This window comes from Balearica regulorum, chromosome 15 (assembly GCF_011004875.1).
Source record: "Balearica regulorum gibbericeps isolate bBalReg1 chromosome 15, bBalReg1.pri, whole genome shotgun sequence".
Taxonomy (NCBI): Eukaryota; Metazoa; Chordata; class Aves; order Gruiformes; family Gruidae; genus Balearica; species Balearica regulorum.
In genome coordinates this window covers 2,415,944-2,441,498 of record NC_046198.1, presented here as the reverse complement: position 1 = coordinate 2,441,498, position 25,555 = coordinate 2,415,944, and the positions used below count along the sequence as shown (strand labels likewise).

General features: G+C 59.9%; 1 protein-coding gene across 5 annotated transcripts; it reads right to left on the bottom strand.

Moving 5' to 3' along the window:
- Positions 1-800: 800 nt before the first annotated feature.
- Positions 801-24,729, bottom strand: SRL (sarcalumenin). Of its 5 annotated transcripts, none has more exons than XM_075767650.1 (8): positions 24,505-24,629; positions 14,350-15,276; positions 12,566-12,664; positions 11,678-11,773; positions 8,011-8,046; positions 3,530-3,646; positions 2,563-2,796; positions 801-1,814 (listed from the first exon to the last, which is right to left on the bottom strand). In XM_075767650.1, exons 1-8 carry the CDS (start codon positions 24,563-24,565, stop codon positions 1,003-1,005), a joined length of 2,382 nt encoding a protein of 793 aa, XP_075623765.1. In that variant the 5' UTR covers positions 24,566-24,629; the 3' UTR covers positions 801-1,002. The 5 variants fall into 5 exon arrangements, with proteins under 5 accessions (XP_075623765.1, XP_075623766.1, XP_075623768.1 ...); XM_075767651.1 differs by having other exon boundaries at positions 12,566-12,661; XM_075767653.1 differs by lacking the exon at positions 14,350-15,276 and having other exon boundaries at positions 24,505-24,729.
- Between the last annotated feature and the right edge of the window lie 826 nt (positions 24,730-25,555).

Sequence of the window (25,555 nt, the reverse complement as noted above, 5' to 3'; positions counted from 1 at the left end):
TGACCCCTCCATTCCTGCCTCCCTCCACAGAGCACAAAAACAAGGGGGGTCTGACTGAGAAAACACACCACACGGACTTGAACAAGGTCAAACTGCCAAACCCTTAACCCTCGGAGCCCTGCTGACTTGCCAGCACAGGGTTTTGGGGTTGATGGCACATGCAGGCACCAAGTGCCCTGTCCCTGTGGTGGTCCTGAGAGAGGAAAACCTGCTCGTGGCTCCTCGTAGGACTGTGTGATTTGGGGTGCTGGCCCTCCTCCTCCAGCACAGCTCAGCCAGTGCTGGCAGCTCCTTTCCAGCCCAATACTTCTTCTGACATGGACTTGCAAATCGCATCACGGCTACCTGTCTGCAGCTACAGATGCCCCTGCAGAAGTCCCTTCTTAAGGAAAACACCCAGGTGAAGACTGCAGAAGTTCAGCTCAGCTGTTACACGAAAGGAGAACTCACCGGGCAACCCAAAAGTCTCAGAAAGAAAAACAAGATCAATATTTGCAGAGATTTGTAGGTTGTTTGTGCCTGAAAACAACAGCTGGGACCTAGCCTCTCTTTCCTTGCCCAGTGCTTTGCCCCTGGAGCTCCTGGTGATGCCCCGGGTTAGTGTGTCACCGCTCTCCCCTGTGCTCTCACGCCGTGCCCTAGTTCTCGCTCTCTGCCGGCTTCAGGGATGCAGAGGTTGAAATTCCTGTTCACGCACTCTTGGCACCAGTGAAAAAGCAGCTACAGTTCTAGCTCACTGTGCATTGCTCATACTTACAGCTTAAACATTGCCTTCTACTCAAAAGAACAAAGATAAAATGTCAGGAATTCACAGTTTTTATTCTCTTTCTTATGCCCACCCATCTTCCCCTGCCATCGATGTCAATGACTCAAAGTCCTCATCGTACAGTAGCCTTTGCCAGTGTGGCACTCAAAGGGTTAACAAACCACGGCTTCTTGGACAGATAAGACATAAGCTCATTCACCGGTAGGAACACATGGACGGATATATTACAGAACACCTTAGGGTTTCTTGTAGCGATTCTTTGGGGTTTCGCCACAGCCAGTGATGTCACAGGAGAGAACATTGGGCTTCTTTCCCAAGCCAATGCTTCCCAAGAGATCAGGAAGCTCGCGAGTGATGGCCTTCTCGATCTTCTCTAGGAAACACCCTCCCATGTAGGAACACTGCTGAGACAGCAGCTTAAAACTGGTGATAGGGTTGATGCCAAAGAAGTCCTTGTAAGCCTCGCGGTTGGGGAGGTCAAATTTGCTGACATTGGTCTTTGCCAGAATGGACTTAAAGATAAAGAACTTGTCAGGATCTTCCACAATGTCCCTGAACACCAGTTCTCCATCGCTAAAGAAGGTCATTTTGTCCTTGTAGGTCTGCAGATAGCGATCGACCAAAAGGGCGTGGATGCGCACCCGGATGGCGTGCTGGCGTATGAAGGCGATCTTATTTTCCATCCTGTTCTCAATCACCTGGTTGAGATCTTCCAGGAGCGATATCTCTTCTTTGAGGAACAGGTCTTTGTGGGTATCTGGATGGTACTCGTGGGGCCAGAAGGAGCTAACGTACACCCTGGGTGGCTCCGTGACATTGATGAGAGGAGCCAGGCTCCAGAACAAGGCACCATAGACTCTCATGAGCTCCTGGGTAGCCAGGCTGTCAGCTTTGTTCAAGATGATTCGGATTTGAGACTCACGGCCCTTCAGCTGGCGAAATAGCATCTCCAGCTCCAAGCCCACGTCCAGCTTCGTAGGGTCAAAGACAACGAAAATGAGATCAGCTCTGTCAATGAACCACTGGCACACGTCGTTGAACGGGTAACCTTGGGGAGGGGAAAGAGAGAAATCCAGCAGAAATGGCCACCACAGGATGAGGTCAAGGGATAGATACATCTTGAGCCTGCCATGCCTCACGCCCTGTCTGGGTTGGACAGGGTGTGAGACACAGTAGACTTCTCATACAGCCCAGAACCTGTTTCTCATGTGCTAAAAACACTTCAGAGTTTCTTGGCATGAAAACCCATCCCTGTGTGTCTGGCCCTCAACTACGTGTCTCCCTCAACCTCACCTCCAAACCTTCTCCCTGCTGCCAGCCACAGATTCCTGCTGCTCCTCTGAGCAGATATCAGCTGCGTCATTGCTTTCCCCAGTGGGTCAAGAAGCCCTGCTGATCTGTCCTGGCATGCTGTGGGGATGGTGCTTCTCTGGGCCCTGCTGCAGCACCAGCCATTGGCAAAGCCTGGCTCCAAGGGTGACAAATGAGGCCTTAAATGCTGAGCCGAAGCAGAGAGTCAACAGCCAGAGGAGTCCCCAGCAGACACCTTGCTGAAACGCCTGACTGTCACACCTCCAAATGGCAGAAACGGCTGCTCTAGCTGATGACAGTCGGGTATGTTCCCCAGGCCCCAGCTGCTGCTGCCATGGCCACGGGCAGACAATCACCATCCCCTCCCGTGGAAGACCGTTTTTACAGCCAAGGCTCTTCCCTGTTGTGCTTCAGCCATCTCTGTCATCTCACATTGTTACGACATCTTTTCTGCAGTCCCTGCGATGAACCCAGTAAACCCCTACCTCGTTCTTGCTGCTTGCGGTTTTCAATGATGCCTGGCGTGTCCACGAAGGTGACTCGCTCCAGCAGTTTGTGGGGCACCTCGATCCCTATCAGCTTCTCCAAGAAGTTCTGCCCAAACTTCTCCAGAGGTGAGAAGGAGCGGGCGCTGTCAGCAGCCATCACGATGCCCTCGATGGTCTTCAGCTTGGGGCCGTGCATGATGACAGTGAATTCGGAGGTGGTGGGTTCTGCCCCTGCCCAGCAACGAGAGGAGCAGCAGAACTGTGAAATCCATGCTGGGCAACGGACATGGCAGCACTGGCCTGGGACTATCTGGGAAGCTCAGGAGCATCGCTCGCTTGCCAAGAGATGCTGGGGGAAGGCAAGCAGCAGGGCCACGAAATTCTTGCCAAACCTCTCAAGAAAATGCCAGCAGGGCTGTTTTCTGCAGGGATGGGTTGTTCTGGAGGTGGCCTGACTGCACAAGGCGCCCTGGAGAACCATCTCCTGAGAGCCCGCGTTACTGCGGCACAGAGCTGGCCACAGACATCTGCCCTCAGCTGCGAGATGACCTCCGTGGGAGGAGGGAGGAGGGAAGGGGAATGTTTTTTCTCCTGGGAGGGTGAATTAATTGGCTCCACATGAGGAGGGAAGGGGAGAAGACAAGATGAGTTGCCCTTGCGACGTGACTGCTGCTCTCACAGTCAGGGTCAGAGGTGGTGAGCCCTGCACTGCGGGACAGGGATTGCTGCAGGGCGAGATGCCCTTCTCCTCCCTGGGGAGGGCGGGCAGGCCCTGCGCCGTGGGGAACCTCTCCCTCCATTTGGCACCGCAGTTGGGCGGCACGGACCAGATCGCAACCTCCCTGCCATAACGGGGAGGGGGAAATCAAAGAGATGCAGCCAGGAACCGCTGACCACAGGGATGCAGAAATGCCAGTGCCAGCACACCCGTGGCAGAGCAGGGAGGGAGCGGTGAGCATGGTACCTGTGTAGAGCTGGTAGGGAGTGTCGTCCAGCCCGAGGAGGTAGTTTATCATGGAGGATTTGCCGACGCTCCACGGTCCCAGGAATAGCACCATTGGCTTGGAAGTGATCTCCCCATCTGCAGAGAGGGGAAATAACAAGAGGAAGTGAAGAAACAATAGCCGTCGCCGCCGCGCGATTAACTCCCGGCTGTAACGAGCATCCCATCTGAGCGGCGTGGCGGTGCTGCCGGGGAAACAGCCACCCTTCTGGGGCCACCAGCCATTTGTGAGCCAAGGCATCGCCCAGCAACGAGCCCCGGCGTCTGCAGGAGCAGGACATCACCGTGCTCTGCGGGAGATCCCACTTCACTGCAGCGAGAGCAAACCTTGTCTGACCTTCTCTGAGGTTTGACCTTTCTTAGACTACAGGAGAACTTGAAGGTCTTTTAAATCTTGTCTTGGTTCGGTTCTGGTTTAGCCGAAGTGAGTTTGGGGCTGGCTGCAGACGGAAGTGTTGTTTGAAAGCAGCTGCCACAAAGCATGGGACATGCGAAGGAGGTGGCCATGCCGCAGCCAGGCGAATGCCTCGTGCAAAGGGAGCTGGCGTGGTTTTAAGGAGCAACACTGTGGCACGGTGCTTGGTAAGCGTGTGGACTGGCCAGCTGCATTGCATTTCCACCATATCCTCACAGGGATCTGCCCCCGGGTCATGGCTCCCGGCCCTCCGGACAAGCACAGGGTCCCTGCCTGCATGTGGGCTGGGTGCAAGGCTCCAGCCCAGCACGGGGAGGGCAGGCTGGGCAATCGGCCCCACTTTGGGCTTGGGGAAAGGCAGGAAGAGAATGAACCACAGTCCTCATCCCGCACTCTTCAAGTCCCAGAGTTTGCTAAGGGGCTCAAAGAAGGCTGGTGATGGCCCATAGGGACCTGTCCTGGTGCCACGCAATCGGTCTGGGAGCTCAGAGGTCCCTGGACACACACAGCCACTGCCCCAGGAGCAATCCCTGCTCAAGCAGGACTCATGCAGTCAGCCTGTGCCCACACTGCTCGATCCCCAGCCCCCAGGCCACTGGGCAGGCAGCTGGCAGAGCCGGAGGAGCGCCTGGCCCATGCCAGCCCCCAAGCCATGCCCAGGACGGCCAGGAGCCTGCTAGTCATCTTGAGCCCAAGTCAGGCCAGAAGTGGAAGTAAAAACTGGATGAGCGAGTTCCCCCTTGGTCGGAACCTTCCCCATCCCCGTTCGTGTACCGGCACCGATGCAGCCGGACAAACCTGGGCAGGAAATGGTGCCGGGAGAGCCGTGGCGGCAGACGGCAGAGAGCAGAGCAAGCTGCGGCCACCCTGCCACGGCGTCAGGCCAGCACAACCCACACGTCTGCTGCAGGCGGGGATGCGCCCAGCAGCAGGGGCTCGTTTCCCCCATCCCTGGCAGCAGGGGCTTCTGCCATGTTCCCTCATCCTTGTCCTGTGCTCAGAGGGAGAGAGGGTCCTGGCCAGGGGAAGGGCTGGATGCCACCAGAGGAGCTGGGAGCCGCTGTCCCTCATCCAGAGCTGAGCCTTCCCCTGTAGCCCAGGGCGAGGAGGTGCTGGTGGGGGACCCGTGCTGCCCTCAGCGCCCTCCCTTTGGCCACACTCCGAAGGCAGAGCTATTTTCCCTGCGGTGGCTGAGAGACCCCATGGCTGCTGCCCACACAGGAGCCAGCAGCTTTCCAGCAAGCCAGGGATCCATTTCCAAGGCGGGGGAGCAGTAAAGCCCATGTGGCGCTGAGCTCCCACTCCGGAGGACACTGCATGGCGACTGCACCAAACCAATCTGACCATGGGGGCAGGAGTCGGGCAGGGCGTGCCAGACTCCTCCTGCCTGCATCTGCCCATTGCAGGGCCACTATGTCACCGCTGGGGAAGTCCCCGCTGGCTGGGGACATCTCTCCACGGGGCACAGCTGTGTCCTTGCAGTTCAGCCCTCCTCCCCAAAGCAGGGAAGCCACATCTGAACTGGAGGACGGCCCTGCCTGCTGCCTGCTCCCTGCTCACTGCCTGCTCTCTGCCCACTGCCTGCTCCCTGCCTACAAGACGTGGGGATCCAATGTTGTCTTCTCAGGCGGGACAAAAACAAATGTTGAAACCTCAGACTTGCATTATTAATCATTCCCCTGTGTCACACTGTCGCTGCTACTATGTTCACTTGCCGGCTTTAATTGGGTTTATTATTATTATTATTATTATCATCCCTGTGATGTTGTGCCAGAGGTTTGAGGTGGATTCCCGCACGCTCTTTCGTAACACGTTCCTGGCCAGGCGTGGCTGTGTGAACACAGGCAGCCCGTGCGCCCCGGCTCCTGCAACAGTGCAGGCAGCACCCCTGCATGGTCACCAACAGCTTGACAAGACCATCCCTACCCCCTACTTTGGGAACGGGGTGCTGGTACCCCACGGGCTTTGCAGGCAGCGCCAGGCACAGGATCCTTGTGGCTCTCCGGGTACCAGCAGCTCCGAGGTTGTGAGGCCATGCGTGGGTCCTCCTTGCTGCTGCCCAGGGGCTCGGGAAGCCGAGAGCATCTCCCACCCGGGAGGGTGCTGGCCTGGCATCTGTCACTGCTACGTCTCCCCGCTATGTCTGTTCACCACCGTGTAGCCCAGGGAAAAGAGCCAGTCCTTGCCAGGTGCAGGGCAGGGATGGCGGCAGCTCCATCACGGCGGCTCTCTCCAGCCACCCTGTGGCTGTTTGCTCCCAGCCCAGCCTGCCTCACTCCCGGAAGCTCGTCCTGGCTCAAGCTTATCCTGGCTCAAGCACCAGGCACATCCAGAAGTCGCACGCTGGTGTGATCAGGCGGGTCCTCAAACCTTGCACCCCTTCATCTCTGGTCCTACTTAAAACCCAGCAGCTTAAAACACAGCTTCGCTAAGGTGCCGGGTTTGCAGGATAAAGAGTATGCTGTGATCCAGCAAAGCACATGGCAAACAAGGCCAGGAAGGTCATGTCTTCCTCCGCAGAGCCTGCATTTCTCTTGGACTATTCAGCTTTGGGGGTAGGAGCAATTTGGACGCCCAAATAGGTTTTTTTTCCTAGATCTGTGGCTTTCTGGGAGGTTTTTCCATGTTGCTTGCAACGCCACGCTGCCCTTGGGTGGCAGTGCTGTTGCTCTGGGGCTCAGATTAACCCTGGGCCGGGTCTTCTCCCTCCTTGTCCTCAAGCCCAGCAGAAGTGCCTGCTGTCGGCTCACCCCCCGTTGTACAAGTCTGACCCAAGGATGCTAAGCAAAGTGGAGGATGCGGCAAAACCTTCTCCTTCTCCTGGTTCAGGCTGAGCCACAGGCACAGAGGTCTTGCTCTGTCCTCAAACCACCCGGGAAGGCTCAAACACCTTCGACACGGTCCCTGCATCACCCCTGCTGCCACCCTGTCCCTGTACCCCAAACACCTCTGGCCACTCTGCCTGTGGCACGGACGTGCTGCCCAGCAGCCCTTGGAGGGCGGCCAGCTCGCTCACGAAAAGCCACGACTGTCCACACGCCACGTGTGCCCGCAGACGGAGGGACAAGCCGCACGTGGCTGCAGACCGTCTGCGCCTGCCTCCACGTTGCGCTCCCTGCACACGTACGCCCACACGAGCAGCACGCGTGTGTGCGCCTGCAGCTAGAGATGCAGATAAGACAGCTATCGAAATACGCTATATATATCTACAACCCTGTCCGCTGCTGGCACGCTGGCACAACAGGGAGCCAGAGGCCCTCCAGGCACTGGCAGGGCTCCGGTTGCATCCCAGGCCAGGGTGTGGAGGAGCCCGTTTCGGCAGGATCCGGCAGTGGGGGCCACGGGTAGGACACGAGGACCAGAAGATGGGATTTCCCTGCCTCATAGCGTGGCGGGGACATTGGCACATCTCCCATCTCCTGCTTCTCAGGGAGGACGGACCTGGCAGCACACCCTGAGCAGGATAGACAGGAGAGGAGCCAGCTCTGGCCCCCGAGGGGGCTGAGGCCACCATGCAGGGACCAGCCTGTGGTACTGGGACAGCTGCTGTGGGCTCATCAGCTTAAACTGGAGCCGGGGGGGCGGAACAAGGGTGGACATTCTGGAAGGTTTCTGCACATAGGAGGGTGAAGGGTGGGAAGAGGTCCCTTGCAGGGTTGGCTATCTGTTGGGCTCATCCAGTTCATGCCGTGGGTGGGAGATCAACCTGTAGATCCACCACAAATGCCTCTGAACCATTGCTAGAGGAATAAGCAACCTCTTGAGTCTTAACCCAAGAGGGAAAGGTGTCAAAGCCTGGGCGAGGTGGGGATACACGGTCAGGCCTGGGACAGACAAGTGCAGCTACACATGTGCCAAGCTCTGGTAAGGCTGGGGACACCGGCTCCGGTGTGTGCCATGGGACACCGGGGTCTGCTTGGTGCCTGGGAAGTGTGGCTTTGTTGGGACAGGTGAATAGGAAAGCCGGACGCCAGCGAAGAGCTTAGGCAGCACTGGCAGCATGCAGGTAGCAGGCAGCGATACCAACCTGTGGCGGAGGAACCCAGGGTGCGTCCAGGGTAAGCTGTTAGCAAGGGACACGGGGAGAGAGAAAAGGTACCGTGAGTCGAAGGAGGGACGCAGCTGCCTGGGTCTGGCCCAGGCCAAGGAGGGAGCTGAAGACTGGCCCTGGCCTTCTTGAGGGTAGGACAAGCCAGCGATGGCCACATTCCCAGCAGGAGAGGAGTTACAGTCTGGGAGCAATGAGACCTCCAGCTACCAGGACAAGCACTAAACCCCAGTCTCCCCTGCACACTGGGGATGTGGCTGGGGGGGGGGGGGAAGCCCCAGGAAAGCTGCCACATGAGACAGCACCCCAACGCTCCTGCCCCGCTTAGCAGAGTTATCGCCTTCCCCAGCAACATTCACCGAGCGAACGGAGCCCAACAAGCCGTCGTTAGGACAGCAACCAACCCTGACCACCCCAGTGGTGTGGTTACCCGTATCCAGCCGTAGGGTAGCTGGTGATGGCAACTGGGAGGTCATTCCTTATCAGAGACACTTGCTGATTGGCACATACACAGTAATTAAGGCCACCAGCATGTACCACAAACTGGCATGACTTCACAGCAAGCTTTCCATCACCAGATTGGGAGAGTCCCTCAGCTCTGAGCTAGGGACAGTCCCTACAGCACCAAGCACACAGGCAGAGCATGCATGCACCCACGAGGGACGGCAGAGCGGAGACACGGGAGGGTGGCAGGCAGGGAAAAGGAGATGACACCTGCCAGGCTTAAACACGCTACCGCAGAGGGTGTGGGGTACGTTTTCTGGGATGCACCCCAACAATTCAGAGTCTTAGGTTGATGGTGGCAGTCACAGCTCCCCCAGGACAGGTGACACTCATCTACACAGGTGTTTTTGCGAGCTGCGGGGAGCAGGCAGGCTCCTTGGATTACACCAGCTGATGCATGCGAGCAGAGCCGATGGGAAGGGAGACAAAATGGAGGGCTGCCGTGTAATGGAGGGGCGAAGGTGCTTGCGACGGCACCCCTCTATATTGGCTTACAACTCCAAAGGTCACACATATTCCATGACAGGCCTGCTCTGCCGCTCTCCCAGCTGTCCCGCTCCTCCCAGCCAGCTGATCTGGCAGCTCTGCGCCCTCCAGCCTCCTCCTGCCATGAGGGTGGGCACAGGGGGAGGTTGGGGGCATCTTCGGGCTCACAGGGACATGACTGATGCGATGAACCTGCTCAGGACAGGGCCACCAAGCAGAGGAAGTGGCTGAGAAGGTTCCCTCAGCCCCACCATATCCTCATCTTGTAAAGTCAAGGGGGTTCCCTAGGTCAACCCTCTGACTAATTTGCAGGTTTCTTTAATTACACTGCTAATGAGGGATTGGGAAAAGCTGGATCTGTGGTTATTCAATGCGAACTGCTGGGCTTCAGATCCTCAGGCTGATGTTGTATGTGCTAGGGTATGGTTGGGGTGTCAGAGGGGCTCAAGGAGTTTGGTGGCCCAAGAAACATCTCTGATGGGAGTATGGGCAGGGCTGCTCATGGCTGGGACAAGGGCTGTATCAGCACGGTGTCTGTGTGCCTTCCCTTGGTCTGTAAGCTCTGATCTTGACTTATCAACTCTGGGATTGCATCTGCCCTGCTGGGATAGGGGCCTTGGCTTGGGAAAGCACAAGGGTTGGTGGTTGTTTCCTCAGGAGCTGGGAGGGAGGAAGCCAGCAGGGGCCTGAGAAACACTTGCTTCCCCAAAAAAAGAGAGCAGGGAGGTGGGTGAAGGGCAGGGCAGAGTGTCCTGAGCAAGGAAATGGGTTGTGCACTGGGGCTAGGGGCTGCGTCCTCTGGTACTGAACAGTGAAGCGAGGGTTAGAGGCTGGGAGCCCACCAGCAGCCCCTGTAACCCCAAATGTTCTCTTAAACAGCGTCCCAGGTTGAGCTGACAGTAAATGCAGATGCTTGCACTGCTACCGACACAGACCAAAGCAGCTTGGAGAGGAGATGTTCCTGAATTTGAGCTCCAGGATGGAGACAGCTGGGGCAGGGCATGGCTGGGTGGTTCTTGCTGTATGGTGCCACCGCTGAAGAGGCTGTGGGGATGTGCACTGGGGTGCCAACCCTACAGCTCTGGGTGCTCCTTTCCCAGGTACATGGCAGTGCTGTGCTGGCTGTGTTAAGGAGGGGACAGGCCAGCACAATGGGTGGGTGACAGTCTATGGGGCACCCCTCCTGTGCTGGCTGCAGTAGGGTGTGTTGCTGTGACACCCCCCCCCCCCGGTTAACCCTCCCACGTGGCAACCGGATCGTGGTCCCCAGCTGCTGGCAAGCAGCACAGAGCGAGGCAGGCAAGGGCAGCAACATGGAACTGGCTGTGGGAGGCAGCTAGGCTCGGCTCGTGTTTTATGAGACCTACAAATACCTCTCCAGAACCCCTGTGGGTGGTGGATGATGTCCAGGGTGCTCTGTCCCCTGAGGGGACAGGACCTGGGCTGGTGACAAGGACTCCACAGCCCTGTCCATGCCCTGTGGGTCCCCCCATGGTCCCCACTGGCTCTAAGCTGGAGATGGGCTGGCTGAGTATGGAGATTGTGAAGCCTGCTTACAAAATGTCTGACAGATTTAGGAGTTGCAGTGGGGGTGCCTGTAAAACACAGGTTCTGCTCTAAGGGGATTTGTCCCAGGGGTTTGCCCAAATGAACATGGGACCCATGCACTGGTGGACTAGAGTTCAGCTGCAAAAGGAAGGTCTGTGTGTGGGTGCATCTAGGTCCTGCCTCACCAGGAGGGAGGGGATGGCTCCAGGGTGTGGGAGGCTGCAAACCTGGGGAAGGAGGCAAAACTTCGGGAGAAGGAGAGACCCTGACAGGAGGCTGACATGGGCATGCAGCCCTGGGACGCAGGCAGCAGGGACTCCGGCATCCCCTGTCTGCCCAGCCAAGGCACGGGGGCATCTGGCCCTAGCTCAGGACAGGGCTGGAGTTAGGGGCTCACAGGAGAGTTACCTCAATGAACAGGGACCTCGCACTTGGGCTTGAGCCATCTGTGCTTGGAAGATGAAGCTACTTGTGTCATATGGGACACAAGAGCTTCCTGTAGTTTGTGAGCATCTTGAGGTCAGGGCTGCACTTTCCTCTTCTGGAGGGACACGTGTACTGGTGGGGCTCAGCCCAAGCCAATGCCTGTGGCCACAGGGACCTGATCCAATGTGTCTGTAATTGCCAAGGAGTGGAAACTCTAACTCCCAGGGTGAGTGAAGGCTGCCGAGCTTGAGGGATACCCTGCCCACATGGCCGTGTCCCGTACGGAGCAGGAAGAATGCCAGCTCCAGCCACCCCCAGGAAGCTCATCCCGAGCCTTAAGAGGTCCTAAGCTTCCTTGCCAAGCCCATTTCACCGGGCCGCGATCTCCACTTGGCATGGGGACAGGGCATTGATATTGAGCAGGTGGAGGACCCAAAGCAGGCCGGGTTCAAGGCTCAGCCTACACAGATGGTCCTGCCAGCGGATGGGCTAAGGCAGATGCAGGAATGCCTGCTGCTGGGTTCACTAGGGCATGTTCTCTAAGCCCAGTGTGTTCGTGGCCTTCTTGGGAAGGTGCAAAGGAACACAAACTATCCGAGCTTTTCCATGATCTGCTTTCTGTGCTCTTATCTGCATCCCAATGACCTGATGGTGCCAGAGACCCTGGTGCCTGTGGTATTACCTGTGATCTCATGCTGCCTCAGCTCGTTGTATCTGTAGGACTGCTCCAAAGGCTTGATGGAGGAGTGGTAGATCTTCCTCAGCCGCTGCAGTACTCCTGCAGGGGTAGAAGCATGCAGATGGGTGAAAGGCAAACCACAGCACCCTGGTTGAGGCCCTCCTAGGTAAGCTGCTGGGCATTCTCTGCAGACCTTGAGGGTGACTCAGCTGTGGATCAAGGGACTTGGCTCATAGTTGAAATCTTGGCCGAGCTGATCCCAGCCATGCATTTCAATGCCTCTCCCTGCTAAGGTTTCCTGCTGGGCGCTGTCCCCATCTGCTGCCGGTCTTGCACATGCCAGCAGTTGATGGAAGGAACATCTCTCATTAATGCTGTTTAGCACTCAGCACCCATGATCCCAAAAGCCCTCCACTATGGTGCCAGGGACCCATGGCACAGCCCCTAAGCTCCACAGCAGCTTTTATAATTCTTTCTTTCTAATCCAGACTGCCTGTGGGGCCAGCAGAAGCAAGCCTTATGATAGCTAAACCCAATAAATAATTGGAATAAAAATCCAAACTTATTACAAGTTGCCCCAGGTTTCTTTGGGCAGCAGTGTAGCTGGCTTGGGCTGATTCATCATCTACATTTTCCAGCCTCTGCCCTCCTAATTCTTGTACACCCTTGGGGCTGATTTTAAAATACTTAAAGTATGTTAACACAAGAGTGGTGAAAGGTCTGTTATTGAAGATGTGGTGTTGCTGGGCTCTCAAGAAGTAAGGTTAAAACCAAAACACTCTAGGGAAGGGAAATCTCATCCGTGCTCTTCATGCAGCGGAATGGTGAGGAGCCTGTCCTGCAAGGATTGCCTGGGCAGCGCACGGCTGGCTGCCACCCAGGCCCCCTCACCTGAGAAATCATCGGCAGGTTTGTCCTCGTTCAGCTTGAGGGTGCTCTCCAAGTGGGACCGGTCACGCTTGGTCAGCTCGCTGGCATCTTCAACCTCTTCTGGAGGAAAAGGCAAGGAGACCTGTTACCTCTGAGCTGGGGACTCCATACAGGAGCTCACACAAGCTACTGCCAGGGAGAGGGCATGGGGGAGCACACACCCCCCAAGCCTGTGGATCCACCATGTGCCTCAGCAGTCACGGTCACCTTTGGCACGCCGTGTGGTTTCTCTTTTGCAAAGGCTGTCGGGGCTGTGGCTGCTGGAGGAAGCGTCGTGGGCAACTGCTTGGCTCCGAGGAGGCACGCCACGTCTCACCGGGGGGAGCAAGGGCCAGCCACTCGCAGGGAATGCAAAGGACGTGCCTGGAAGGGGCTCCCGGAGCTGGGGCGTAGTGCGAGCACGCGTGGCACCTGCTGCCCGATGGGGCCCCTGCCTGCCCTGGCGCTTCCCCCAGCAGCTGCAGCTCTTCCAGGGCTAAGCCTCGACTGCAGGCACGCTGCTCTGCCCCTCTGTCTGTCTGGTCTCCCCAAAATTACACATTGAGCCGGAGACATGAGGATGTGTGAGGCTGGGGCTGGCTCTTGAGAGATTGGCCAGCCTGACCCATCCTGGCTGCCTTGCCTTTGACAGCAGGCTCGTCCTCCCCCACTTCTCCGACCTCTTTCCCCTCTGTATCAAGCTGGGGCCCTGGCTTGGGGTGGCCCTGGGGACCCCACAGCTCCATGCCAGGCTTGGGGAGCAGGAGACAGCTGTGTCTGCCTGAGGTAGGCACCCCAGTGTCCCTGAGACAGGGGACAGAGGTGTTCTTGCCCTGGAGATGCTGGCACACCAAGGGCCCTGTGCAGCTCCAAGTGCTTTTTGATATCGGGAGCTGGGTCAGATTTTAGTGGGGGTTTGGGGACAGGTCTGGGGACAGACATGTGCTGGCTGGGGGTGCCTGGGCCAAGTGGGGTGCTGCCGAGCCCTGAGACGGTGTTGAGTGTCTACCAAGTGTTGGGCTGAGGAAGACCTTTTGACTTGCCAAGTAAAGCCACAGAGACCAAACTGGGTTTCCCTTTCAGCACAAATGGGAACTTTTTGAGCTGGGACATTACAGATGAAAGCAGAAAATGACTCAGCTGGGTCCAAAGGTTGCTGCCCAACCTGTGGGCCAAAAACCATGAGCGTTTCTAGGAAATCATGGTGGGGGGCTTCCCTTTTCCTTAGCTAACCTTTCACTGACAGAACACGGCCAGAGCCCGTGCTTCAGCAACTCATTGGTCTGAGTTAGCTCTTCACATCTTCCCTACAAGGCAAGGGCTGGTGGACAAGAGACCCACCAGCCCAGGCAGCATCCTGCCCTTGCACCAAGCAAGCTGGGAGTCCAGAGGACTCTTAGGGTGGATGATAAAGAGCCTTTAAGAGGTCTGCGGGTGCTGAAAGGGGCCTGGGTGTTAAAAATCTTATCCGTGTCCACAGCCCAGAGCAGAAATCACAGCCTTAAAGTGCAGCGAGGGAAATGTCGGCTAGCTTTCGTATCGCTGTGATGAGTGCCTGCATGGCAGGCGTCCGCGGGCTCCTGCCTGCGCTCTCGATGCCCGCAGCCGGCCCAGCCCTGCAGCGGTTAGGGGCAGGCACGGGAAGCACAAGCGTTAGGAGAGGGCCATGCACTAGGCGCGGTTTAATGTGCCAAGCTCAGCTCCACCAGGGGTTGATAGTAGGTCACTCTGGCCGCTACAGCACACCGACAAGAAAAGACTCCAACCTATCTGCCTGTGCCGGAGCTCGGTGGCAGCTGGGTGGAAGCTGTGGCTGGGTGGGCTCTCTGTTTCTTCCAGTGATGGCTTGTCTGCAGGGGGGTCTTCCACCGCTGCTGGTGGGTCTTCCACCGCTGCTGGTGGGTCTTCTGCTGTGTCACCACAGGGAGGGTGATGGCAGCTGGCAGGGCCGTCCCCAGCTTCTCCTTTGCTGCCAGCTGCTAGTTTGCCACGGCCTTTTTTGCTGGAAGCTCCGGCTGCTTCCATGTCATTCCCTTCAGCTCCATTCTCTGGCCCTGCTGGCCTGGTACCGTCTTCCTCAGACTCTCCCTCCTCCTCAGACTCTCCTTCCTCCTCAGACTCTCCCTCGCCTCCATCTTCCTCAGACTTGCCATGTTCATCTTCGTCAGACTCCCCCTGCTCATCATCTTCCTCTGAGCTCTGCTCACCCCCTTCCTCTCCCTCCTCGGGAGCAGACACTGCTCTTGGCTCCTCCATTTTCTCTTCCCCAGGCTGCCCTTTCTCCTCAGAGGCTCCTTTCTCAGTGCCAGGCTCCTCATCCTCCTGGGCCTGGGAGCCATCTTGTGGGCCAGACCTGTGGTTCCCTTCATGATGTGCTGCCTCAGGGGTGCCTGGCATGGCGTTCTCCCCTGGGCTCTGGGCTTCACTGGGCCCCTCCTGACCCTTATCCATGGTAGTCTCCTCTGGGCGGCCATCCCCTGGCTCCAGGTCCCTGCTCAGGCCACCTGCTGGCTCTTCCTCCCCCTCTCTGCGTCCCTCCTCAGCAGTGCTGGGCAAGGACACGTTGGTGGGGCCGCCATCTTGGTCTTCCCCAGGGCTGCCGTCGGCTGCCTTCTCCTCCAGCCTGGGCTCTGTGGCTGGCAAGGGGCTTTCGGCAGCACCACCGACATGGTCCGTGCTGGGGGCGTGCGGCTCTAAACGATGAGAACAGCTCAGTCAGTCTTACCCGCGCCTGCACGTTGCTACTGGGGCACCCGCCAGCCCCCCGTCAGCACCAGGCGGGGGGCCTTGAGGGAGGATTTGTGCCTGTTACCAAGAGGTTTAAACTCTTTCCTAAACCTTCTCTAGTTCCAGCTCAATTTTCTGTCCCTGTTGCAGGAAGCTGGGTGCAAAGAGGTGCTTGTGGGGCGGCAAAGCTGATGCTAACAAGGGGCCCTACACCTGCACCAACCATGGCTGCCACCTGCCGCGAAGCGCTGTGGGAAGGCAGCAAAGCAGCCCTAAAAAATTGGGGAGAAAGGAATGACAAAAAGCATAGCTCAAGGGGCTGCGGGCACTTGGCAGGTTAAAAGGGTCCTTCCTCAGCCCTGCCTTGGGAGACCATCGCACCGGCCATGGCGGGTGGCTGGGTGAGGGGGAGGAAGGGGCGAGGGGCTCCCTGCACAGGGCTCTGCCTTTCTGCAGGCAGGCAAGTGCAGGCAGGGCCTGACCCCGGCAGCAGGACTCAGGAGCTATTTATTGTGAGCATCCCTTCACCAGGAAAGCATTTGCCGTGCTGTGTGGCTGGCGGGGACACAATAAGTTTGTTCTGCAGCCCAGGAGAAGCCATCCGTATTTTCCATAGGCCTCCAACTGCATTTTAACATTAGTCAACGGGTGCCAAAAATAAAAGATCACCGGCTATACTGTCTCTGTTACAAACAGTTGCTGCTAGTCTAAATAATCCCCCGAAACGTCTAATGCCTGCATACCAGGGAAGCGTTTCAGAGGAAAATAATTCCTTTGTACTCCAGCTGGCAAGCAGATGCCAACCAGGAAAAAAAATGCCACCTCCACCCAGGCTGCAGGGACAAGAGCAGGCAGCAGCGGGCACGGCGAGCTCCAGGCACGGCCAACCGGCTGGCAGCCAGCCCTCTCCTCCAGCTCCTGCGCCATGTCCGTACTGGGGAGTCGCAGGGCCACCATGTCCTGCAGAGCATTGGCAGGGTCCTGCTGGCCTTGGCAAACTGTGGCCCTGGGGCTCGCTGGGCTTGGCCGTGGGTGACCACGGCAACCAAGCACAGGAGGAGCTGAGCTGGGGTCAGCGTGGTGCCAGCCCCGGACCACTCAAGCCAGTTTGCTGATGCCGGGCAGGCGGTTGCATCTCTATGCCAGGGATGGCGGTGCCGTTAGTTGGGATTCAGGCGGCTGGGGGATGAGCCATGCCAGCGGCAGGCGGCTGGGAGGGACGGGCTGCACCTCAGCCTGCCAGGGTTTCCAGTTGCTCTCGTGTGCAGCCTGGCACGGTAGAGCTGCCGCCGTTGCCGCGGCCTCTTGCCCTGCCGAAACCGGATGCGAGGGTCACCCTTGCTCTGCCCTCGCCGACCTCCTCCGTCCTTTGCTGGCATGTGGCTTGCAGGTGCCTCCAGGCTCCCAATTCAGCTCCCAGCCGGAGGGACACAGGTTGTGGGCAGCTTCCTCCCGCCTCCCTCCCACCCAGAGCACCCCTCTCCTTTGGGTCACCTTCCTGCGGGACCCCCGGGACCCCTCAGGAGCCTCTTGAAAGGGAATGTGCTACATCTGACCTGCAAAGCCCCGGGTGGCCCTGGTGGGCTGAAGACCAGCCTGGGTCTCCTGAGGGTCCCCTCGGCTGATGGGGACAGGGATATTCTCAGCTTGGCCCCAAAATAGCTGGTGACCTGGAGGGCTGGGAGGGGAGCATGGCTCCTTGGGTAGGTGATTGGGGAGGGTCAAGGTGGGTGGAGGGGGGAGCAGGACCAGGCAGAGGAGACCCTGTGCATCCCAGGGGCTTTATCTGGGGTCTGTGTGTCCCCTCTGACCCAAGGCAGGGGGACAGAGGGGCTGTCACCCACCATGGCCGGGTGCAACGGCAACCCCAGCGCCCACTGAGCCATCTCCTGCAGGAGAAGGGGAATATTCCCCAAGCGCTCCGACTGGGATGTTGCTGCTGGCATGTTGTCACGGGCTTTATTTCCTGTGACCTTCAAGGTCTTATATAAAGTCCCTCTCCCCTCTCCACCTCCTTCTCCCTCCTGTTTTCCCTATATGGTCTCCAAATCCATCACAAGGCAAATTGTGCTGATCTGCAGCTGGCCGGCCGATGAGCACCAAAATGGGCCGAAGGTTACGGGCTTAACACCCTCTGTGCATCCACCAGAGGCTAAAAATACGGCCCAGCAACTGTACGGGGGAATCAGAAGGAGCAGCTTGGTGGGGTGCAGACAGCGAAGCACCAGCCCTCTTGACCGCTGGCCCCAGCCCCTCACCCCACTGCCAGCCAAGGGTGATGTCCACACCTGGGGCGCGTCCTGCGGGTCCCCGTGGGCTCCGGGAGGGAATGGGGACAGCCACGTTGTAAAGCGACCCCGGGGCTCCCCTTGTTCGCGCCCTGCGTTGTGCCAAGTGGCTGGGAAGCATCGGAGAGGAGCCTTCGCCCCGCTCCCCTTGGGGACCTGACCTCCCAGAGGGTCCCTGGCTTGTGCTGCCCCTGCCTGTCCCCGATGTGACGCCCACGGGGATGGCTCCCAGCGGGGTGAACGTGACCGTGCCGCGGTGTCTCCGCCATCCCTGCACAGGGCCATATGGAACGGCACCGCCATGGCGCCGAAATGGGTCCTGCAGGAGGGACGGTCCCCGAGGAGCGCCGGGGCTGGCTAGGAGGGACAGATGGGCACAGGTGGCCCTGGGAAGGACGCTCTCCCCCTCCGGCAGAAATAGGAGCTCTGCACCCGGGGTTGGCTTTTCGCATGCCCTCTTCCCCTGCTGGGATCCCGGCCCCCGCAGCACGCTGGGGAGTTATCCCCCGGCTCCTGCAAGTCCTGCGATCCCAGTGGGGTTTCGGGGGGGAGCTTGCACCCTAAACCTGTCTGTCCCTTCCTTTTGGGGGAAAGGCAAGGCTGAACGAAGCCTGAAGGCTGTGCTTGGTTCCCATGAAGCCCTTTAAAACCTCATGGAAAGTGTCTGGACCCAAAGGTGCTGCAGCTCTGAGATGCCTGGTTGCTGGAAAAAGTAAGTCAAGGTGGATTAGCCCTGTGAGCCTGACCTTTCTGCAACCAGGAACCCTTCCCAGGTGGGAGGCAGGGCCAGGGGAGCGCAAAGCGGGGACTGTGCCCCTCACCTGGGCACCCCAGCCTTGCAGCCCACCCCTGGGCACCCGGCCGAAGAGCAGCAGAGGACGGCATCTCCTCCCCTCTCTTCCCGTGCCTCAGTTTCCCACTCTGCACCATCCCAGCAGAGCCTGGTGCTGCTGCCGAGCCCCACAGGAAGCGCCTGGTGTTTTATTACCCTTCGGCAGCTCCGATACCAAGCACCGCGAGTGCCAGGGCAAGTGGGAGCCCGGCTCTGGCACCAGTTTGGAGCTGGCCAGGCCAACACCCTCACCGAGTGGGAGAGGAAAGTGTCCCAAAGTGGCTCAAGAAGCCCAGAGGACACAAGCACAAGGATGGAATTGGCTGTCCAGCCCCTCATGCACTCCAAAGCCCAGGATGCCCAGCCACAGCATCCCGTCCCAGAGGCTTCGTGATCTCAAGGCACCAACAAAAAGCAAATATTTTCCAGTTTTTTCAACGCAGAGCCCAGAGAGGGTATAGGAAACAGCTTTGTCAGACTAACGACCTCATTTGTGGAGGAGATTTTAAGTTTAGTTGAAAAAGAAAATAAATTTATTTGATTTCTAGAATTAGTCATCTAGAACTGCATGATATTTTGATTAAGAAAGCGTAAAGAAACCCAACCAGGATGTACCAAAGGGATTAAAACCAGGCTCGGAGCTTTCTAAATATAGAGATGGAAAATGGGAAACGGGGAATCACTTCTGCAGGGTGTTTTTTTGACCATCTGCCCACAGAGCGCCCACCCTAAAGATCTGGAAGAAAACATGAACTCCTGACTTGCAGAAGACATGAAGATCAGGGTGGTGGAAGATAAAACAGCCGTGACACCCTGGCTGGGGGGAGATCTGGGTCCGTAAGTGAGCAGCCACTGAGACAGCAGCACGTATTTGAGCACAGGCAGATGTCACGCTGTACGTCCAGGAACATCTCCCTGTGCTGTCCCTCCTGGGGTCTGCAGTCGCAGGGGATGCTGAAGGACCTGAGGGAAGCACTGTGCCATGGCCGGGGCTGGAGGAGCCTTCTGCCAGAGAAGGGACTCCTGCGAGGTCATGCTAGTCCTGTTCCTGGCCTTCCAGCCATGAGAGGCTTCACCAACCCACCCCAGGGCTTCCCCGGTGGCCCCAAGGGACATCCTCTACACACTCAATGTGAGTCCTCCCCGGTGAAGACTCCCCATCTCTCTTCTTCGGTCATCCCGAGGATTCCTGGTCACCTGGGCAGGACAGGGAGAGCCCTTGAACTTGTCAACCTGGATTTTAATGCCTGATGATCCGTTGTCCCACAAGATCCTCAAATCCTTGGGCACATCCAAGCAGAGACGCTGCCGGGTCATGGCAAGCAGCGGTACCCAACCCGGGGGTCAGGACAGGGGATCCCAGCTGGGCCGTCATGCTGGGATGGGGCTGCGTGGCTCCGAGTCCTTTTCCATGGTGTGCCCCCGTGAGCGGGGAGGCGGGCAGGGTCGAGCCACGCGCCCGGCTGGCACCGGGGCTGTGCTGCTGCTGCCAATGCCCCAGCCTGGCTCGGGGTGCCCGGCCGGAGAGTCCCCAGCCCCTCCGCCAGCCCCCGCCACCACACGAGCTCACCGGCTTCCTTGGGCTATCGCCTACGAGGGAAATGTCCCTGTGGGCTGAAAATAGCTCAGCAGAGCTCTGCCAAGGCACCAGCACCCGCTGCTATTCCTGCAGCGCCTGGGGAACGGGCAATTTTATGAGCGATTCGGTCACCCTTGGACCCATCGGCCAGGCTGGGGTTTCGGCACCCCGGCAAACCCGCGCTCCCGGCGCAGGGAGCTGGCGCCTGCGTGGGGCTGGCAGGTCAGCGAGCGGGGACATGGTGGGGACACGGCGGGGACGTGGAGACGCAGCGAGGACACAGCCCAACGAGCATTATCCCTGGGTGCAGCACAGCCCTCCCAGCCCCACACCATCCCGCAGGGACCCACTGGTGCCCCTGTGCCACCAGGGCCGTGCCCAAGCAAGGTGTCCTGGCTGTCACCCACACACCAGGGCAGGGATAGTTGATGGGAGAGGGTGTCACAGCACATCCAACCTGCCTGACATCTGCCTTGCTTTTCTCAGCCAACACTTGGGGAGAGTTGGGGCACCCATGGGGACCGGGATCTCCTCCAGGCGAGGTGCCAGGGATGTGCCAGGGATGTAGATGACCAAGATCTGTGGGTCGCTGTGGCACACCAAGTCCCTTGCCTCACTGTGGCCATGGCACCCAATGGCAGCAGTGCCTGTGGTTGTGCCGATGCTGGGGGGCAGATGGAGGTGAGTGCAGTGGGGTGTCACTGAGACACAGAGGTCCCCCACCTCTGCGGAAGCTCATTACCCTGGGATGGTCGGGGTGGGAAGTTAAGGACTGGCAGAGGTGGACCTCACCCATGGGTGCTGTGCCCTGGGCCCACCTGTGACACAACCCAAGTGGTGGAATCCACCCCAAGATGTTCTGTCCTGGGAGGTGGATCCCACCCCGAGGTGACATGTCCTGGGAGATGGGAACCACTCCAAGGTGCCATGAGGACAAGGTGACACCTCCCAGGCTGAAGCAGGATGAGGAGTCCCAGGGGTGGTGGCCCGCATCTGCTGTCACCAGGAAGTCTGTGTGCCAGTCCTGTAGTGCCCACTTGCTGCAGGAGGATGCTAGCGTGCCAGGGCTTTCCTTGACTCAAGAAAAGAAGGGTCTGAAGAGACCTTCGAGCCCCTTCCAGTCCCCAAAGGGGCTACAGGAAAGCTGGAGAGGGGCTGGTGACAAGGGCAGGGAGTGACAGGCCAAGGGGAACGGCCTGAAGCTGCAGGAGGGGAGATGGAGATGAGATCTGAGGCAGAAATCCTTCCCTGTGAGGGTGCTGAGGCCCTGGCACAGGGTGCCCAGAGAAGCTGTGGCTGCCCCTGGCTCCCTGGCAGTGTTCAAGGCCAGGCTGGATGGGGCTTTGGGCAACCTGGGCTAGTGGAGGGTGGAACTGGATGGGCTTTAAGGTCCCTTCCAACCCAAACCAATCTGTGATTCTGACTCCTTGCCCACCTTGGAGGTGGTGACGGCACAGCTTGGCATAGCCCTCCCACACAAATTCATGATGGCCAAGGGGGGCCAAGGGCTCCCCAGGGCGAAGCTGCCAGGCGCGGTGGCTGGGCACTGCCCTGCCAGCATCCCCGTGGCCCATTCCCAGTGCCTGCAGGGACTTGCCATGGCCGCCCAGCCTGGAAGGGATGGCCGGGCTCTGCCCAAGGTGTGAGCATGGGGAGAAGGAGACCTTCCCCCGGGCAGGAGCAGGGACCTTTGCCCCGAGCCATTGCCCAGCCTTGCAGTGGGTGTTGGACCCACTGGGGCTTCTGGCCACTCCAGGGAGCTTTGCTAGCCCTGGCCATGTGGGCTGTAGGCCGTTTTGGCCAGGGCTCCACAAACACGGGTGCGGGGCCCTTCCCATCCCCCAGCCTCTGGGAACAGCGACGGGGTCCCAGCAGCTCCAGGTGTCACCAAACCCTCCGGGCGCTGTGACCCTGGCAGCACGTCCCGGTGCTGCGGTGCGTGGCAGAGGGGACAGTGCCTTGGCCAGGGAGCCAGGGGACTCTGCACCTCACAGCCAACTGTGGGGACCCCCGGGGACCCAGCTGTTTCCCCCAGCTGGGGGTATCACAGCTGGAGTGGGGGATCCAGCTTTGCACAGCCCTCCCTGGAGGGACACCATGGCCAGAAACCCGGCTGGGCTCTGGCGAACTCCAGCTGCCGCCGCTCTGCCACGTGGGACGGTGACCCTCCACTTCCACGCTCGGCTGTTACCCACAAAAAAGAGCAGCTTTACTCCAGAGACCCCCCTCTTCGTGCCAAGATGGAGGTCGGGATGGTTAACCCAGCCGTGCCCCAGCGCGCTGGAGCAGCCATCCCAAACCCTCACCCTGAGGATCGCACCCCTTCACCATGCATCGGTGAAGCCCCTGGTTCGCCACTGGGCTCCCCTCACCGTCTCCTTGTCAAAGGGGAGGTTAAATGGGAAGACAAGACCCCAAAATGGGAACACGCACCCACTCAAGCCATCTCCTGCACCCCAAAGGAGCCCAAGTCTTGGGCTTGGCACCAAAGGAAAAGCAAAACTCTTTGTGCAAACCCCACCAGTCCCTGTGGAGCAGAACCACAGGAGATGGGCTATTGCTTCTCTCTTTTTCCCAAACCTACAGGACTGGGGTGAAATACAGGACACCCCCCCCCGATAAGCAGGAGATATCGAGGGTGGTGGGGACTCGGGGGACTCTAACCGCCCCTCAGAGCCAGCTCCAGGGCTGCAGACCCCAACGCACCTCCCAGCCCTGGAGCCTCCTCCCGGCCGGGTGATCCCGGCGCTGGGCTGAGCAGGGTGCTGCTGATACGGTGCCCAACGCCGTGTTCGGCCCCATGGCATCACCCAGGCTGCTCCACAGCCTCCGTGCCAGCCCCAGCGCAACCAGGAGCTGCACTGGTGGTCACGCACCACGTTGACAAGCCCCTGATGTCCCACAGGGCCACCAGCCCAGCCTGGGGTGGCACCAGCCACTGGCCATGCCTGTAGAGGACCTTTCCTTCCCCCCATCCCCAGACCTGACCCGCAGCCCCACGGAGGTCACCCCACCACCAGCGGGGCGCGTCGCTGACCCCAAACCCCTTTAATTCACAAGAATGGTCCAAGATGCCCTTAAAAGGCCAAAACTCAACAGGGCCGGGGGTGCCGGGTGCTGGAAGGCGGCAGCTGCGGGTGCCCGCGCGCGGGGCCGCGGCGGCACAGGGCGGGGGGGGGCCAGTGGCTGGGGGGGGGGGGGGGCCAGGGCGGCTGCAGGGAGCACAGTGTCCCCTTACACGGCTGTTTCCATACTTAGCCGCCCCCCTCCCAGCAGTGTGGCCGCCGGAGCCTGGCCAGGCAGAGAACCAGCCCAAATTAACTCAAGGGCAAGCAAGGGTACCAGCGATGCCGCCCCACCGCATGGCCCCAAGGGACACCCAGCCGGGGACGGGGGTTCTCAGCAGGGACGGGACAGCATGGGGAAGGGGGCCTGGGGGTCACCCAAAGTGCTGTCTTGCTTGGCAGGTCCTTGGGTGGGAGGGAGAACCCCTGCCAGGGCAAACAGTCCACCCCATCCTGCTCTGACTACGGGGTGCCCCAGCAGCCCCCCCCCCCGGGTCCCCACAGCCCAAAACCGAGACACCTCAGCACCCATGGGTGACACTGACCCTGGGCACACTGGAGGCAGCACAGCCCCTGCACCCACTCAGGCTCCGGAGGGGGGATCCCAGGCTGTGCCCCGCCTCCAGCCCCTCCTGGCCACAGCCCCCCACTGTGTTTCCCTGAACATTTTGGGGTGACCCAGCAGCCCTGGCAGAGCAGCGGGTGAGCCCAGACGGCCGTACCCCTGCCACCCCGTCCTGCTCCTGGCACCCACCTGGCCCTGGGGTGCAGGCTGGGCTCACCAGGCACCCACAGCCTCACCAGCACCCACAGCCCTGATGAGCACCCACAGCCCTGATGAGCACCCACAGCCCTGCAGACACCTGCAGTCCCACAGGCACCCACAGTCCCACAGATGTCCTCAGCCCCGCTGGGCACCCTCTGCCCATAGGCACCCATGGCCCCACAGGCACCCACAGCCCCATGGGCACCCACAGCCCCATAGGGACCCCATGGCCCCATAGGGACCCACAGCCCCATAGGCACCCACAGCCCTGCAGGGACCCCACAGCCCTGTGGGAACCCCACAGCCCCGTGGGCAGCCACAGCCCCATAGGGATCCCACAGCCCCATGGGGTCCCACAGCCCCATAGGGATCCCACAGCCCCATAGACATCCCACAGCCCCATAGACACCCACAGCCCCGTGGGTCCCACAGCCCCATGGGGTCCCACAGCCCCATAGGGATCCCACAGCCCCATAGACACCCACAGCCCCATAGACACCCACAGCCCCGTGGGTCCCACAGCCCCATAGGGATCCCACAGCCCCGTGGGTCCCACAGCCTCATAGTCACCCACAGCCCCGTGGGTCCCACAGCCCCATAGGGATCCCACAGCCCCGTGGGTCCCACAGCCCCGGGGGTCCCACAGCCCCGGGGGCAGCCGTACCTGCAGTGCCGAGGAGCAGGAGCGAGGCCACGCAGCAGCAGAGCAGGTTGAGGCCCTTCATGGTGGCTGCCAGGAGCTCCCTGCTGCTCGCTGCCTCTATTTATACAGCAGCAGCGGGCGCGGGGCAGGGCAGGCAGGGCAGGCAGGGCAGGCAGGGCAGGCAGCTGCCGCCACGGCCAGCGCAGATGCTGCCGTCGCCGTTCGTCCGCTCCCAGGGGGCCCTGGGGATGGGGACAGGGACGGGGCATGGTGGCAGCGCTGCAGCACCGGGAAAGGCTGATGTCAGGGATGCGATGGCACAGGACACCTCCTGGCACGGGGTCCCTGGGGCGGCACTGCCCACGCAAGGTCACCGTCCCCATCATGGCATCCCGCTGGCATGGGGGACTGGATTTCCTTGGGCTGCCCCAAACTCCTGCAGCCTTTTTTTTGGCTGGAGCAGGATTTCACGGAGGGGGAGAGCCGGGCGCCATGGCACCACCGTGTCCCTCATCGGTCCCCAGAGGTGGGTGTCCCCAGGCACCTCATCCTGGGCTGATTTGGGGCCCCCTTCAGCCACCACGGGTCACCAACTCCAGGCAAAGTCACACACCCCGTAGGTAAGGGGACATGTCCCCTCCACCCTGGGGGTGTCCCTGACCCCATCGTCACTGGCACCGCACCAGCATGGCACGGGGGATGGCGGCACCCGTAGGCGCAGGGTCGCCAGCTCCTGCCACCCTCACTCACAGGGGGCGGCCACCCAGCGCTGTCCCCAAAGCCTGGCCGTGGCGGAGTGGCCCCTGGGCTGCGTCACTGGAGGAACCACTTTTGGGGGGGCCATGACCCAGCTTTTTCTTGGGAAGGGGCCAAACTGGGAGGAAAACAACAGCCCCCCCCAAGCTCAGGTCCCTCCGCAAGCGTGGGAGCAGGGGGAGCCCCCCGCCCCGAGCTGGGGGTGGCAGGGGAGCCCTCGGCTGGGCACTGCGCGGGGGGCCACAGTGTGGAGGGGGAGCGGGAGAGACCCACTGAGAAGTGGGTGCCCCATGAGAAAAGATGGGTGCCCCCCCAA